General features: G+C 34.9%; 1 protein-coding gene across 2 annotated transcripts in view; it reads right to left on the reverse strand.

Moving 5' to 3' along the window:
• Positions 1 to 17,816, reverse strand: part of ZNF280D (zinc finger protein 280D) — a 101,560-nt gene that overhangs the window by 54,947 nt on the left and 28,797 nt on the right. For both annotated transcript variants that reach the window (XM_090270648.1, XM_090270649.1), the window contains exons 5-8: positions 14,448 to 14,565; positions 9,200 to 9,379; positions 8,953 to 9,062; positions 1,474 to 1,697 (exon numbers count right to left, since the gene is read on the reverse strand). In XM_090270648.1, the coding sequence (XP_090126774.1) occupies positions 1,474 to 1,697; positions 8,953 to 9,062; positions 9,200 to 9,379; positions 14,448 to 14,565 (632 nt within the window). The remainder of the gene's footprint in view (positions 1 to 1,473; positions 1,698 to 8,952; positions 9,063 to 9,199; positions 9,380 to 14,447; positions 14,566 to 17,816) is intronic.

A 17,816-nucleotide genomic window follows, 5' to 3' on the forward strand; every position in this document is an offset into this window, starting at 1 on the left:
TCATATGTTTAATATTAAATGGGCTAATCTTCAAGGAAAAACTAAATGTTGCTGAAATAATTTTAAGATTCAGGTATACATAACATTTAGGTATAACAAGAAACTAAGTCAGTGACCATATTTTCATGCAATTTACCATATTTACTAACATAATTTTTCTGGTGTATTTTACTATTAAAATGGTAAGACTATGAACATATGTTACAGAGTTCTACTGTAATATTGTTTCAGTGTTATATCACAAAGTACAATCTCTGTTACTAGGATAATTATCTACTGATGGCTGTTAAAGTTTGATAAAAGTAGATAAATGTGAAAACTCACAAAAGAATTTTGAAAACTAGAACACTACCATAAATAATATATAGAAGTATAGCACAGTATATTTCAGGATTTTTCTATGTTTCTTTCTGAACCCAAGAGGAACTCACAGGAAAATAAAATAAATACTGGGTCCAGAAGTAACCAACTGATACCTATGAATGCAAATAAGAGTTATCAAGGGTAAACCTAAAAAGGCATACATGTGCGCACACACACCCCCCTCACTTAATGGAAGTACACTAATGTTTACAACTTACTTTGAAATGTACACACAAAAAATTAGTTTGAAGGAATGGTGAATAGATTATTTGATAAAGAGAAGTACAGTTAAATGTTAATGGTAGAATTAAGGTGATAAGCATACAGGTGGCCACTGTAATTTTTTTAAAACGTTGCTTAATGTTTAAAAATATTTTGTAATAAAATTGTGGGAAACACCTTACCTAATATACATGCAAAGCTATATAACCAATGAAAAATATCAATCAATATGTCTTGTTACTCTGTTCTTGTTACTAACTCATTTATAAGATAATAGCTACTAATGTAGTTTGCCATGTAACTCAAAGATTACAAAGTATAAGTTTCTAAAATTTAAAGCACACATGCATAAAATCTTCAAAATTCGACTGGAAGTTAAATATCTAATTTCTAAAGCAGTTAAAGTTTAAAATAAAGCAGATTCTTCCTAGAACTGGTACTTCTTTACAGAAGACCACTTTTTCTGCAAGGTAAATGTCCTAAAAATTATAAATATCAATTGAAAATTTTGACCATTAAATAAGATTAGTATGCAGGATGTCAAACTGGACAAAATATAAAGTGGTTCTTGTAAAAATAATAAATAAAATTCAAAAGCAGCTAAAAATAAAAATTATCTCATAAAAATTCCTAGATCACAGATAACATAGGGAAAAAAAGTTATTTTGCTTTGAAATAATGTTCATCCTTTCTTAGGTTATCTTAAAGAAATACAAGTAGATCCAGGAGTCAACTCTAAAATACCAGAAAGGACAAAAGCTTTTCAACAAGAGAATCTGCCTTTGTTCTTAGTAGAAAGTGTTAAAGAAAAATGCAAGATAAAGACACAACATTTGTATCTGCAACATTTCAATTTTCAAACAGAAATAAAAATAAGTATTTACATACCTAATATTATTTTTAAGAATTTTCAAGCAGCTGAAGCATTTAAAGGTTGTGTGAGTCTTCTGTTCTTCCTGGATATCTCCTTCATGTTTTCCATAATAAAAGTCATTAACTAACATGATCAATTTTCCTTTCTCTGAATCAATAGTCTTGTTTTCATTTGCTGTACTTGAAAATTCTGTTTTAGCCAGTCCCAAAAAGTTATTTATCATGTCTGGACAACAGTACTGAAAGAGAAAAAAATAGAAGCCTTATTTATCCTTTAAAAAACAGATACAAAAAGAAAAAAAAAAAGATTCTGTGTTTACATCTAAAGCCAGACCATGTAAAACTACGCTTGGTAATATCTTTGGAAAAATATTCACCAAAAGTTTGTGGTGCATATACATAGTCTAAAAATCTCAAACAATAAACATCTATTATCTTAATAAACAAAAAGAGAAAAACCTTAAAATCAGGACTTGGCTTATTGTAGTAAAAGTTTTTGCCTTGCAATTTACCTTTTCAGATGTACTTAATAATAATTTAAATACTTAAATTAACTAACCTAAATCAAAAATCACTTACTTCATATCCATGTCAAGATAAGAGTATAGAAAGGAAATGTAATTTTATGTGCTACAATATATATGTTATCTGGCCATGAGGAAGGCATAGGTAGACATGCTGCATCTGCCTCACAACTAAGAGGGAATTTACAACTACCTCAAAACTAAAAACAACAACAACCGGAAGTTCCAGAACACTGAACTACTTGAAGTTAAACAGAAAAAGAAATGAAGAAATAGCCAGACAAGTAGAAGGGGCAGAACTGGGGTGAAGAGGGCATAGTGTGGCGGCGGTACTAGGGCTTTAGCCATGGTGGAAGGTGCAGTCATACATTTTAAAAGTAGAGAGAGAAGCCTGGGAAGTGATTCCAGATCCAGACCAGACCAAAGAGCACATGGTTCCAGCACCAGGGAAAATAGAGCCACATTACTTCTGACTGTGCAAACCAGTGGGGGTTGGGGCGGAGGAAGAAACTGCCAGTCTCTCAACAGTCACCTTGTTTAGTACAGGAAATGGGAGAAGTGCCTGGAAAAGGGGCAAATACTAGACAAGCGGCATTTTCCCCTCTCAAACCCCTCCCACACATACAGTGCCACAACGTTGGGAAACTGGTCATTCTGCACTAATAAGTACCTAAGGCTCTGCCCCTATAAACATAACAAACACTAAAGCTGTACCCAAGACAGAGGCAAACACAGAAAGCTGTCAAGTTGAGGAGACAGAGAAGTATGGCCCAAAAAGGGAGGCAGATCAAGGTTCCAGTAGGAGAACTGAGTGACGGGGAGATAGCAAACCTCACAGATGTAGAGTTCAAAACACTGGTGATAGAGATGCTCAGAGACATGACAGACAAGATTAAGTATGATAAATGCATAGGGAAAAAATGAAGGCTATGCTAAGTGAAACAAAGCAACACCCACACAAAACCAATAGTGAAGGGAAGGAAACCAGGATTCAAATCAACAAATTGGAACATAAGGAAGAAATAAAAGGTCAACCAGTACAGATGGAGTAAACAAGAATTGAAGAAAGTGAGGAGAGGCTTAGGACCTCTGGGACAACTTCAAACATGCCAACATCTGAATCACAGGGGTGCCATAAGGAGAAAAGGGAGAGCAAAAAATGGAAAACTTATGTGAAAAAATAATGAAGGAAAACTTTTTTTTAAAGTTTATTTTATTGATTATATTGTTACAACAGTTCCAATTTTCTCCCCTTTGCTACCCTCCACTCAGTACCCCCCCTCCCCCAGCAATCCCCCCCGCCATGTCCATGCTCATGGGTCGTACATACAAGCTCTCCCACTTCACCCTTTCACCCTTTTTTAATTTGGTTAAAGAAAGACATAAAAGTCCAGGAAACAAAGAGAATCCCAAACAAGCTAGACCCAAAGAGGACCACACCAAGACACATCGTAATTAAAATGCCAAAGGTTCAAGATAAAGAGAAAATCTTAAAAAGCAGTTGATTTCTCAAACGAAACTTTGCAGGCAAGAAGGGGCTGGCAAGAAGTATTCAAAGTGATGAAAAGCAAAAATCTACAACCAAGATTACTCTGTCCAGCAAAGCTATCATTCAGAATGGAAGGGCAGATAAAGTGCTTCCCAGACAAGGTAAAGCTAAAGGAGTACAATCATCACTAAGCCATTATTATATGAAATGTGAAAGGGACTTATTTAGGAAAAAAGAAGATCAAAACTATGAACATGAAGATGATACCAAACTCACAACTATCAACAACAGAATCTAAAAAATAAAAACAAAAGCAAACTTAGCAGACGACCAGAGTAGGAACAGAATCATAGGTACATGTGGAGGGGTGTCAGCTGGTAGGGGAAAGGGGGTAATGGGGGGAAATGGTGCAGGGAATAAGAAGCATAGTTGGTGTGTGCAGAATAGACACAGGGATGTTAAGAATAGTACAGGAAAGGGTAAAGCCAAAAAGAGCATATATGCATGACCCATGGACATGAACTAAGGGGGGTAGGATTGCTGGAAGTAGGGGGGATGCTGGGTGGAGGGGAGCAAAGGGAAAAGAAATCGGGACAACTGTAACAGCATAATCAATAAAATATACTAAAAAATATGTGTGTGTGTTATTTATCAAGTAACAGTATATTGTGTAACTGGTTGGAACTGGACATTGAGCACAGTTAACCTGCCATTCCCCAGACTCAAGGTGCTATAAAACATATGAGGAAAAAAGAAAGAAGCATCAATTATGTCTTGAAAACTTCAACAGTTACATTTTGATATATGATTATATATTTGAAGCAAAAATTTAGTTCCTTACGAATAAAATCAAGATATTATATAAACTGGTTTTAATGCAGAACATTTCCATACATGAGCTTTTTGCCCCAACAGATGTAACGAGTTAATTTATTTACATAATTTTTAGTTGTAATATTTCTTTACAGCAGTTTTCTCAGAGAGCAATCCAAAGAAGACCTGCATTAGGAAAATCTAGAAGTGCTTGTCAAAATGCTAATTAATTCCTGGCCCACTTCTTACCAATAAACCTCAATATCAAGATGTAGGCCCCAGTTAAACATCGTCTCTCGAGACGGACGGCTGCCGACGACGAGTAACATTAGAAAGTTTGAAAACCTAAAAGCAACTGTATTCCATTTCTAAGATAACAACATCCACTTCCTCTCCTGTCACAGTGAAATGTTAGATTATTGATGAAACTTTCTGTGTCACTTGGGAATCTGGGCCTTTGATCCACAACAGACCTGTAACAGTTCCTTAATTGCACTTATTTTGTCCACTTGTCAGTTTTGAAACCTATGAAGGAAAAAAAAAAAAACCCCAAGCCCCCACAAAACCTAAAATAGATCAAAAAGAGAGGGAAAAATATTGAATAGAATGGACCCACAAAAATGGACAAAACTTCTGTTTAAGGCTGCACCCATAAACTAAATCAGGACTAATACATTAACTCTCTAATACAATATGATCCTCTATAGTCTACTCTAGTTAGAATAAATACAATTGAAATGAAACCACAACAAAAAGAGGAAAGTGAGAAATGTTTTTCTATACATGTTTCTTGATTCTTCTTGAGACACATAATATTTAAGAGCTCAAACTTTAAGAAAGTCAGACTATTTCTAAGGACCTCCGCCAGGATGTTTTTCTTAAAAATGCGGTTTTTTACTTTAAGAAGAAATGGAAAAAAAGATGGTTCACAGTAAATCTACCAGCACTATTTGAAAAACAATTCAAAATATCTGTCTTACTACAAATAATGTTATCAGTAGCATCAGTTTGATAGACAAACTCCTCACCTTATTTACAGCTTTATTAGAGATGACCTCAGAAACAGTGGAAAAAAATTATAATACACAAAAATTATGTAATACAGGATAGTCTCCCTAATTAGAAACGTGGATAATCTTATATACTCAAAAATAATCTGGCATTCGGGCTGTAGAAGTTACTGTGTTTCATATTTGAGACTTGATTCTTTTCTGAAATCTAAAAAATAATCTGCAATAGAGTGTGCTGCATAGTTTATAATCTTTAAAAATGTCTAATTTGGTACATCTATAAAAGCTAGTTACCCTAAATGCTCATAGATTATGATATGTAAAATAGATGATCAACTGCTTGCTGTTATTCTATTTCCTTTTTTTAACAGAAAAGAATCAGATTTTTAAAATAAAAATACATTCACAGTATCTTTTAAATAGGTTTCATATACCTTTAAAATAGCTGAATGATAAACCACTGACAACTAAGAATAGACAAGGTGAACTGAAATAGGTTAAAGGATGTAATAACTGAAAGGACAGAAAAATATCCTAAAGAAAATATTCAAAAGACAAGAAAACAACTTAAGAAATGAGCATGGGGCTTAGTTAGGCTTAAGGTTTTGTAAGAGGACAGGGTAAGTTATAGGTGGTATGGCTGAGCTACAGTTCAAGATCAACTGGTCATCTTTTATTCAGCTTTAGCCCTTCACTGTTACCCCCATTTTATCTGGGTCATTACATACTGCAATATTAAATACTTTATTGCCATATACTGTAATTTGACAAGCAGCAGACACTATCTAAACACCATCCATATTTTCATTTCTCCCAGTACATAGACTATGTTCTGTTGCTTTGTTAGTACCTAAAAATTTAGATAGGATTTTCAGAGCAAAGAAGGTGGGTACCGTTTTAAATAGTAACATAGAACTTCCCAGGTGGTCATCCTACATAAGTCAACACTTCCCCTTCTCCTGCTGGGATTTACCCAAAGCCACAACAACCAAATTCTAAAAATTTTCTCTTCACTGAAACTAAGCACCAGATAAAATCCAGATTCCACAACATGTGAAAGAAAAAGTTAAAGTAGCCAAGTTCAAACAGAAGATATGCATTTGGAAGTAGATGAGAGCAGTCAAAAGGATCCAACGGTAACAGATCTTAGAAAGTGTCAGCAAAAAATATACATTCTAAAGGTGAAAGACACATACTTAAGTACAAAGCTATATAAGGGGGAACCCCCCCAAAACGTGGAATTATCTTCTGGAGGGTGGGCCCCTTGTAGTACAATCTCCCCCCACTAGGTGAGTATTCTAGGAACCTATCTGTATCAGTGTACAGGCGCTGTTGTGAGAGGCTGCATTTGGCTTCAGTGAATATTCTTTTCAAGACTCTTTTCAACAAGTTTGCCGATTTCATGATGGGTGATTTACAATGTGTGACAGTAAAATTTTGTTTCTTGTTGGGGAAGAATGTGGTGGAAATGGCTGTTATGCTACAGACAGCTTACAAAGAAGCTGCTCTGAGTAAAACGCAAGTTTACGAATGGTTTTCCCATTTTAAATGCAGCAAAATGTCAATTGCAAATCAATCTCATTCTGTGCGTCCTTTGACCAACCAAACTAAAGAAAATGTGTAAGAATTACTCAAGTCATCTTGAAAGACCACTGTTGGACTATAGTAGTCCCTCACTATATTGCGATTCACTTATTGCGGCCTCACTGTATTGCGGGATTTTTCGCTATATCACAGGATTTTGCGGTACTGTATACTTATGTTGTTAAAGTTACGTAGCTTTAAGAGTTCAAAATAAATGTAAGGTTCCTACTTCACAGGGGGTTCTGGAACGTAATACCTGCGATAAGTGAGAGAATACTGATGAACTTGAGGAGTTGACTGGGGCATCATGGAGTCTTGTCAGAAAATTTTATCTGAAGACTTGGGCATGAAAAGAGTTTCAGCAAAATTTATGCCTCACACAATTGCTCAAGTCTGAACACAGAGACAATTGCTTGAATATGTACCATGCTTTGAAGAAGCAGTGGAAGGCTGGCCCTGATTTTTTTCTCCAAAGTTATATGCGGGATACGACCCCAAAACAAAACAGCATTCTAGCCAACGGAAAACTGCTACTTCCCCACAACCCAAAAAAGCATGACAAGTGAAGTCAATCGTGAAAAGAGTGATCTGTTTCTTTAATGTGAGAGGGATTGTACCCTTGGAATTTGTTCCTTGAGATGAAATGGTCAACCAAAGTTTTTATCTGGAAGTTTTGAAGAGGTTGCATCATAATTTGTGGAAGAAAGATCCTGAGTTGTGGCAAATGAGTGACTGGTTCTTCCTGTGGGCAGGTGACAACAGACCTGCCCACACTGCACTGAGTGTTCAGCAGTTTTTGACCAAAAACCACATGACTCCCATGCCTATTCATCCGATCTTGCCCCAGCCACTTTTTTTTGTTTTCCCAGATGAAAACAGTCCTCAAATGTAAACATTCTTCAGATGTGGTAGAGGCAAAACAAAAATACAAGCACTAAAAGGCATCAAAATCGGCAAGTTCAAAAACTGTTTTAAGCAGTAGAAAAAAAAAGTCTCGATACATGTATTGCATCAAATGGAGAGTAGTTTGAGGGTGACCAAAATTTAAACATGTAAGAATGAATACACAATTTTTTATAAATAAAGTCCAGGGATTTTTGGGTCCCCCCTCTACACTGTCCCCCACCCCACCCCCCCAACCTTTTACCCCTTTCCTGACATTTATACTGGGCATGGAAGGAGAATAGAGGCTTTTTAATTTTTTTTAAATCCTCACCCAAGGACTTTTTTTCATTGCTTTTCTAGAGAGAGAGAGGAAGAGAGAGAGAAACATCGATGTGAAGAAGAAACACCAATCGGTCTCCTCCCACAAGTGCCAGGACTGGGTATCAAACCCACAAGCTTTTGCTCACCAGACAACGCTCCAACCAGCTGAGCCACATGAGCCAGAGATGTAGGCATTCTTTACACAGACAGAACGGAATACTATAATATCTACTAAAATATTTTAAGTGAAATATTAACTAAACATCTTATTTCATTTGTACCTTGAAAATGTCTTAAAATCTAATTAAGATCTTCCTGTACCAATAATAAGCTTTAATTATTTTGTAACAATTACACAAACTATACTCTGGACTGAGTTAAAACATTATTTATATGAAATGCTCTGCCATTTGGAGTTATGTTTGAGTGTTGAAAATTAAAACATAGAACTCTGATTTTCACTGTGTATTGTGACATATACATGTTATCATAGACACAAAAATAAAATAACTGAAGAAACTGTTAAGTTATGTAAAACATTAAACACATAATAAAATGCCTGTTTTTTAAAAAGTTTGAAGCATGGCATAATCTAGTAAATAAACTAATCTCACTAATGCATTATTTTCATTTAAAATTAGAATAAACCTACATCATTATATGAACTTAATGTTTTAAATTTAATGATTCAGAAGGAATTTTAAAATCTGATATGAAGATAATCATTATGAATATAAATTTTTACCTGTTATATGGAAATATCGACATGAGATTCCTTAACTAAATATCTGAACCATTATTTACTAAACATCAATCATTTTTATGGATTTGCAAACTTTTTTTAAAACAAACTTTCAACAAGTTTTACCTTCATGTGATTTTTCAACGGTTCCAAAAGATTGAAATGAATATTGCATTTTGGACAAGCTCTTGGAAAAGGTGTTCCATTTTTAGACTGATTTGATGAGGTATTTGTGCCTAAAATAAATTCAAAACATTATTCAAAATTCATCACTTTTTGAATCTTAAATAACCACTAACCAGTTTGTAAATCTACTACAATTTCTAAATTGTATCTATTTATTTCTTTTTTATATGCCACATTTCATATTTACCTTTTGATGACATAGCCTGGGGAGATGTCACTGAAAGAGATTTAGATGAATTAGATGAAGGAAATGCAGCTGAGGAATTTGTCCCAGAAACATCATCACTCGGCTTAGGCTTTTTTGGATTAACACTGTTTAGTTCAGAAGTAGAAGGACGTTTTGATAAAAATGAACTTTCATTCACACCTATAATAATTAAAACAGTAGGAAAAATATTTTTAAACACTTTAGAATATTTAAAACTAAGCAAAAATAATTTGGAGCTAAATTAAAGGTATTATAATTGAATTATAATACAAATGACAATAAATTATAAAAATTGATGTGATCAAGTAATATAGAAAAATTGTGCAAACATCTACAATGGATGACATATATGCAAATAATTCATAAAATAATTTTCTATGCAAGAAAATGCTAAATATGGCTTCAGATAAATATACAAACAGCTGTGCTGAAAGAAGCCAGACTAAAATATCCCAAGCAAATAATAATAATAATAATAATAAAGTACAGAGAATATTCCAAACTAAGTTCCTACAAATAAATTATCTTTAGATAGTTAAAAGTGATTTGAAGTTTGTTAAAAAAATTTTTTTTCTAAGAATTTAGAGACCTTTTAGAAGCTTTTAATTTAACAACTTAAAATGTTCAATAGAAAGTTGGTTATTCCAATAACAAAGAAGTGGTCTGTTCATGGCTTTAGGTTGAATTATCCACTTATTCCCATATATAAAGTAAAAACAACTAATCGTTGCTTTTTTAAGAAAGAGGGGAAAGGAGAGAGAAAGAAAGGGAGAAAAACATTGAAGTGAGAGAGAAATATCTATGAGGGACTGAACTCACAACGTAGGCATGTGCCCAGACCGGGAATTGAACAGTAACCTTTCACATTTCAGAACAATGTTGCCCAACTGAGCCCCACTGATCAGGGCAAGAACAACTAATCTTTTTTTTTTCTTTGAGTATATTTTATTGATTATGCTGTAAACAGTTGTACCAATTCTTTCCCTTTGCCCCTTAGTTCATGTTCATGGGTCATGCATGGAAGTTTTTTGGCTTCACCCTTTCCTATACTATTCTTTACATCCCCTTGTCTATTTTGTTCCTACCAATTATGCTTCTTGATCCCTGTCTGTACCAATTCCCCCTTTATTCCCCTTTCCCCTCCCATCTGATAACCCTCCAAATGATCCTCATAACATATGATTCTGTTCCTGTTCTGGTTGTTTGCTTAGTTTGTCTTTGTTTTTATTTTTTTAGACTGAGTTATTGATAGTTGTGAGTTTGTTGTCATTTAAATATTCATAGTTTTGATCTTCTTTTTCTTAAATAAATCCCTTTAACATTTCATATAATAATGGCCTGGGGATGATGAACTCCTTTAGCTTTACCTTGTCTAAGAAGCTCTTTATCTGCCCTTCCATTCTAAATGATAGCTTTGCTGGATAGAGTAATCTTGGTTGTTGGTCCTTGCTTTTCACCACCTGGAATACTTCTTTCCTGAAGTTTCTAGAGAAATCACCTGATAGTCTTATGAGAACCCCTTTGTAGGCAACCCTCTGCTTTTCTCTTGCTGCTTTTAAGATTTTCTCGTTATCTTGAAACTTTGGCATTTTAATTATGATGTGTCTTGGTGTGGTCCTCTTTGTGTCCAACTGTTTGGGACTCTGTGCTTCCTGGACTTGTATGTCTATTTCCTTCGACAAATTAGGGAAGTTTTCTTTATTTTTTCAAATAAGTTTTGAATTTCTTGTTCTTTTTCTTCTCCTCCTTCTGGCACCCCTATGATTCGGATGTTTGTATGTTTAAAGTTGTCCCAGAGGTTCCTAATCCTCTCCTTGGTTTTTTCCATTCTTGTTTCTTCTTTATGTTCCAAGTGAATGTTTATTTTTTTCCTTTTGTTCCAAACCATTGATTTGAACCCCAGCTTCCTTCCCATCACTGTTGGTTCCCTGTATATTTTTCTCTGTTTCACTTTGTATAACCTTCATTTCTTCCTTTATCCTGTGGCTGTACTCAATCATTTCTCTGAGCATCCTAATCACCACTGTTTTGAACTCTGTATTTGACAGGTTGGCTAGCTTCATTTTGTTTAGTTCTTTCTCTGAGGTTTTGTTCTGTTCTTTCATTTGGGCCACATTTCTCGGCCTCCTCAACTTGGCAACCTCTCTGTGTTTATGTGTACTGGGTATAGCTGCTTTTACTGCATGTCTTTGTAGCACAGCCTAATGCAGTAAGCCTCCTGTAGGGCCCAGTGGCACAGCCTCCCCTATCCCCCAAACTGGATACTCAAGGTGCACGTTTCGTGTGAGCTGAGTATACCCTCCCCTTGTAGTTGAGCCTTGATTGCTGTTGGCAGATCAATGGGAGGGATTTACCCAGGCCAGTCAGCTGGAAGGACCAGCTATGATCACTGATCACAGACCTCTGCCCTCCATGGAGGATCAGCTGTGCAGGAGCAGGGTGGTGGTGCTCCAGTGTGGTCTGTAGCTGTCTACTGGGTGCCTTGGCCCTGGGTTTTCCCCAGTGTTGCAGGCCAAAGTCAGCCCCCACCTGTGTTTTGCCCCATGGCACCCTGCATAAGCAATAAAGCAATGTGAGATGGTTGCTACTTGTGCTGGGCTTGGAGATTCCCAGCAAAGCCGACCTGTGAATCTTAAGCTGGCTGCTGCTAGTGCTGGGCCTTGAGCTCACTGGGCCAGCTGTTGCTTGTTTTATAAGATTTAGAAAGTTGTGAAGCATGAACCAAGACCAGCCATTCATATGGAAATGCACCTTGGGTGGGCCTTTAACGTGTGTGAGGCGGATTCTCTGGGGAACTCCAAGGTGGGTCAAAGAGTGTTAGCCAGTTTGATGGAGTCTTAGATATGGCACCAGCTTGCAGGCTGTCTTGATGGATGTGTTATCTTTACTTCCGTAGTTGTCAGACTTCCATTCAACTCTAATTCTGACAGTTCTGGCTGATAGCTGTATATTTTAGTTGTGATTTTGATGTGGTTGTGCAAAGAGGCAAGCCATTCTGCCTTTGCCGCCATCTTGACCAGATCCCAGTGTGCCTGGCACAGGTGCTCTCCAAAAACAACTAATCTTGATGGAAGGAGTTAGGTTTTCAAATTATGTTCCCAGAGCCTCAAGGCCTCTCATAGGGACTATTGGGCATGTCTGACAGAGAAACTGCCTTTTATATTTTATTAAATTATCGGTAAAATTTTGTTTGTACAAGGATTTCATTCCTAAAAAGAGTTTTCAGTTTAAAAACCATCACCTTAAAGCTAAAAGATTTTATTCAGAGCATTAGCAATAAAAAGTGGGAATATTTAGGCCAGGCAAAATCCTTTCTGAAAATACCACAACTGTACTTGGCAATAAGAATTCTAAACCTGCACATCATTATTTTAATGCTCCCAACTATATTCTAAAAGTGGAATCAACAGTTAATATATTAGAAATATTCCAGATTTGCTCCAATAAGACTGTCAGCTGATTTCTCAACAGAAACTTCACAGGACAGAAGGGAATGGCAAGAAATACAATAAGTGATTGAAAAAAAGGACCTACAATCAGATTACTCTATCCAGCAAAACTATTTTAAAATGAAAGAACAGATAAAGAGCTTCCATGATGAAAACAGTAAATAAACTAAAGGAGTTCATCACCACCAAATCAGTATTATATGAAATGTTAAAAGGTCTTCTTAAGAAAAAGAAAATAACATCAAAAATATAAACAATAAAGTGGCAATATATACATATCTATCAACATTTGAATTTAAAATATAAAATAAATCAACAAGCAGAACAGAAACAGACTCACACAGAGAACATTTTGATGGTTGCCAGATGGGAAGGGTTTGAGGGGGATGGGTGAAAAAGGGGAAAGGATTAAGAAGTATGAAGTGGCTGTTACAGAATAGTCATGGGGTATAAAGTATAGCATAGGATATAGAGACAATATTCTACTAAGTTTGTATGGTGCAAGATTTATCGGGATGACCACTTAGTACGTTTTGGAACATCTAATCATTGGGGTGTACACCTGAAACTAATATAATAACCTGTGTGAACTATAATTAAAAAATAAAAATGATTTAAAAATGGAAAAAATATTACAGGTTTTTAAGTCAAGGTAAGTCAAATCCAGGCTCTGTCACTGACTACCTATGTATTCTTGGCTTATTTAATTAACTTCCTCTTTTGTTATTATACCTTGTTTTACAAAGTTATTTTAAGATCAAATAAGACTGTGTATTTAAAGCATCCAACACAACATGTGTCACATAGAAAGCATGCAATAAATGATAGCTATTATTATTACTAAAAATAGTATTTTATGTCTTAACTTATTTTAGAGGGGAAAAAGTATTCTAATAGATTCACCTGTCAGTTTTCTAATATGTGGAAACATGTCAGAACAATAAGCCACTATTACAGTAGTTGGTTCCTCTTTTTCATCCTTTGTAATGACATAAAAATCATTTTTTTCCCCAACTTCAAAGTACATGATTACTGATACGGCTATACTATAGGTACTTGGGAAAGATTTTGTGTAATCACAGTAACATTCTTTTTATTTATTTATTCATTTATCCGTCCTCATCTGAGGACCTTTTTTGAGAGAGAGAGAGAGAGAGAGACAGACAGACAGACAGACAGACAGACATCAATGTGAGAGGAACATCACTGGTTGCCTTCTCGTATGTGCCTCAAACAGGTACCAAGCCCACAATCTGGGTATGTGCCCTGACCAGGAATCGAACCCATGAACTTTCAATCCCTGGGACAAAACTGAGCCACACCATCCAGGGACACAGTAACATTCTTGTAAGATAATCAGGTTACTTGAAAAGCCAATGAGAGGTGGCATTCTGGACTAAGCATCTGCTATATAACAGGGCTGGACAATAGAAATAAACTGTATAGAAGCTAATTAATACTTCTTTTAGCAGAGTATTTAGGTTATCAGAGGACTTTTCTAACTTACCAAAATTATTTTCAGATTTTTCAGTCTATGTTTAGTGCAAATGATAACAATCTCAAAGTCAATTAGCCTACTTAACTAAAAGGAAGAAATACTCTATTATTAAATAAGATTTAAAATTACCCAAGAAAGGCATTCAAGATTAGCACCACTCCCCTTTACTATATAAAAACCTTAACAAGAAGACAAGGGTATCAAAACAGAAAGTCAATTCCATGTACATATTAATCAAGTTTTGATTTATAATTTTTTTTGAAAAAGTATTAAAACCAACCTGCTATACAAAGTGTTGTTCCACCCTGGTAATGTGATAATCCTGTATCCTGGGTCAAGTCAAACAGTAACTCTGTAGAATTACTAGATGCAACTCGTGATGAATTTGTAATGTAACCCTGTTAAAATATTCCAAAGGAAGAATATTACATTTATTCAACACAGTTATAATTATTTGGTTTCATAAACTTTTATAAAAGTAAATTTAACTGTATGCAATTTTATAATAAAACCTTTGATGACTCAATTACTAATAACTAATAAAATGTAAATGTAATTATTACTATCTGCCAAAATTACCATTTACTAAACCTGAAAGCAAACTTAGAGCTGGCTTATTCTTGACTAGCTAATTAAAATGGGGGACAAGTTCCTGTATAACTTTCTTCAAGGTAAAAAAAGACCCCACATAAACCCATTTTAAGTCAGCAAGGTTATTATACTTTAAAGAGTTACTAAAAATTCAGTATTCTGGTCAAAGAGCAAAAAGAATTTAGCAAAATCTTTGGATAAATGCAGGAAAAACAGAGAAAAACATATTATAAACACAAATTTAAAAGCTTCTGCACCTCTATAAACCAGAGACAAAATATCAGGGCAAACAAACTGGGAATCAATCTGCCGTATTATGCATCAGGGTTAGGGGGAATATATCACATGGTATGAGTTTTAGAATCATCTTTTTTGGAAAAATCTGTAAGTCAGGGGCCAGGAAGAGAAAGAATGTGTTCCCTACCCTTCCTGCAATCCCACAGAAAGCCATGCTGGGCCACGGAATTTCCAGTCTTACAGAGCAAATATGAAAACTGTCTGATCGGCAAGATGAACAAGTAAGAAAACAGGCAGACAATGTTTAGAATGGAAGCTGTTTATAGGAATGATCTAGACCAGCTGGAGACCTTAGGGTTCAAGGAAAGTTCTAGCCCTTAAATTAGGATGATCTCAGCCAGCAGAATAATCTCAAGAATAAAAAATATAAGATGAATCATTATGTGGTCAAGTATAAATTTACATTAAAACATACATGGTTAGTATAAGTAAGTATTAAAAAAGTGTGGTCAATATAACTTAGGGATATATGAGGTCTGTCTGGAAAAAGTCCAGCCCTTATTAATATAATGAGAATGGTTTGTACAACATCAATGTAACCTGGCAGTCAAGGAGCAGACTGGAATGTGCATGTGTGAACAATGATAACTTCGCTGTACTAGTCAGTGGGGGTATGTGTACTGTGTGGTCGTCATATTCAAAATGACTAAGCGAGTAGAGCAATGAAACTGCATCAGATTTTGTTTGAAGCTTGAACATTCCTCTGCAGAAACTATTCGGATAATTCAGAAGGCTTTTGGGGACGATGCAATGAGTGAATGGCAGCTTCATCATGACACCACGGCTGCTCATGAATCACATCTCATGCATTTTTTTGGCAAAACATAAAATCAGCCCCCTTACAGCCCAGATTTGGCACCCTACAACTTCTGGGTAAGAGATTTCAGACCATTGATGAGATTCAGGAAAATATGATGGGGTAGTTGATGGTGACTGCGAGAAGCATGTGAGGTCCCAAAGGTGCCTGCTTCGAAGGGGGTTGAGGCACCATTGTCCTATGCACAATGTTTCTTTTATCTTATATCTTCTTCAATAAATGTCTCTCTTTTTCTATTATGTAGCTAAATACCTTCTGGACAGGCCTTGTATACTTCAATACTGTTACATATTAAAGATACTGATACACAAAAAATATATTCTAATACTATTTATTAAAGACATCATTGAGGAGTAAGCTCTCAGAGTAACTTCTGGATCATTTTATATATCATAATATATAATATTCAAAAAGTTTAGGATTAACAATGCTTAAAAATCAAAAGGGAAAGTCACTTCAAGAAAAAAATGGGCAAAGGACATAAACTGAAATACTTCAAAAGCAAAATACAAATGACCGATACACACAAATAACTACTTTCCACTTACTAGTCAAAGAAATGCAAATAAAAGCAATGGAAATTTTTCACTACTGAATTAACATTGTTTTAAAGATGATAATATCTAAAACAGTCCTCTTACAAGTATCAAGGTCATGAAAGAAAAAGAATCAGTAAGTGTAGTAAAATACAGAGACTAAGAAGAAATAACTAATTGTAGTAACTACCTGTGATCCTGAATAGGATCCTGGGAATGAAAAATGACATTAATGAAAAAACTGGTAAAATTTGAGTAAGGTCTGCAGTTTAGTTAATATTAACTACCTATGAGAAGTGAGATGTTAGCATTATAGTAAACAGGGTTAGGGAATTTAAGGAACTCTTTTTTGTGTGTGGAACTCTATTATTTATCCTGTAAATCCTATATTCATCTGAAATCGAGTTAACATTTAAGAACTAAGAAGTAATGATACCATTCACTAACTTTCAAAGTAAAGAATTATGTTGTGGTACAACGTTCCTGCATGAAAATTCTGGCAGTAACTAGCAGTAACCAGGTTGGGGGCGTGTGAAAGGCAGCTAAACCATGTTTCTCTTCCTCTTCCTCTCTTCCACTCTCTCTAAAAATAAAATCTTCAAAAATAATAATAAATTTCCCCCCTCAAAATACACATTATTTTAAAGTAGAAACATAAAGGTTCTGTTTGTTTTGTGTTAACAAACTGAGGAATAATTAAATTTTAAAAATTTTATTTAGCTACTAACTTTCCTATGGCATAGCTTTGTTAAAAAGTTACAAAAACAAATGGGTGAAGGGAGTCAAAGGTACAAAATTCTAGACATAAAATAAGTCACAGGGATGTAATGTACAGCATGGCAACTAGGGTTAAAAATAGTAATAGTATATTGCATATTAAAAAGTTGCTAAGGTACTAAAATTTCTTATTAAAAGAAAAAAAATTCTGTGTGTATGGTGACAGATGTTAACTAGACATTTTGGTGATCATTTCACAATATATACAAATATCAAATCTTTATGATGTACATCTGAAATTCATATGTCAATTATACCTCAATACAATTAATCAAAAGAGAAAGAGATGAACCTTCCTTACCACACCCTATACAAATTGCAGACCTGTGACTAAATAAATGATGGTTGTTAAAAAAAAAAAAATTATGGAAATGGGTATTGAAGTAACCCAAACCACTTCTAGTATTTGAGGCCTAACAGGAAGATAGCTGTTTTTGAGCCTTAACATGTACAAAAAAAGACCAAGCAATACTGCCATATGGCTTAACTGTAACCAAGCACAATCTTACTTCAAGATAAATATTTTCTCCAAATACCTGCCCTTCAAAAAAATGGAAAATACTCACATTTTCCAAAATAGTACTTTAACAAGAAATATAAAGTTAATAGTGATAACATTTTCCTAGGAAAC

Source organism: Furipterus horrens, unplaced genomic scaffold (genome assembly GCF_987537825.1).
Source record: "Furipterus horrens unplaced genomic scaffold, mFurHor1.1.pri manual_scaffold_3, whole genome shotgun sequence".
Classification (NCBI taxonomy): domain Eukaryota; kingdom Metazoa; phylum Chordata; class Mammalia; order Chiroptera; family Furipteridae; genus Furipterus; species Furipterus horrens.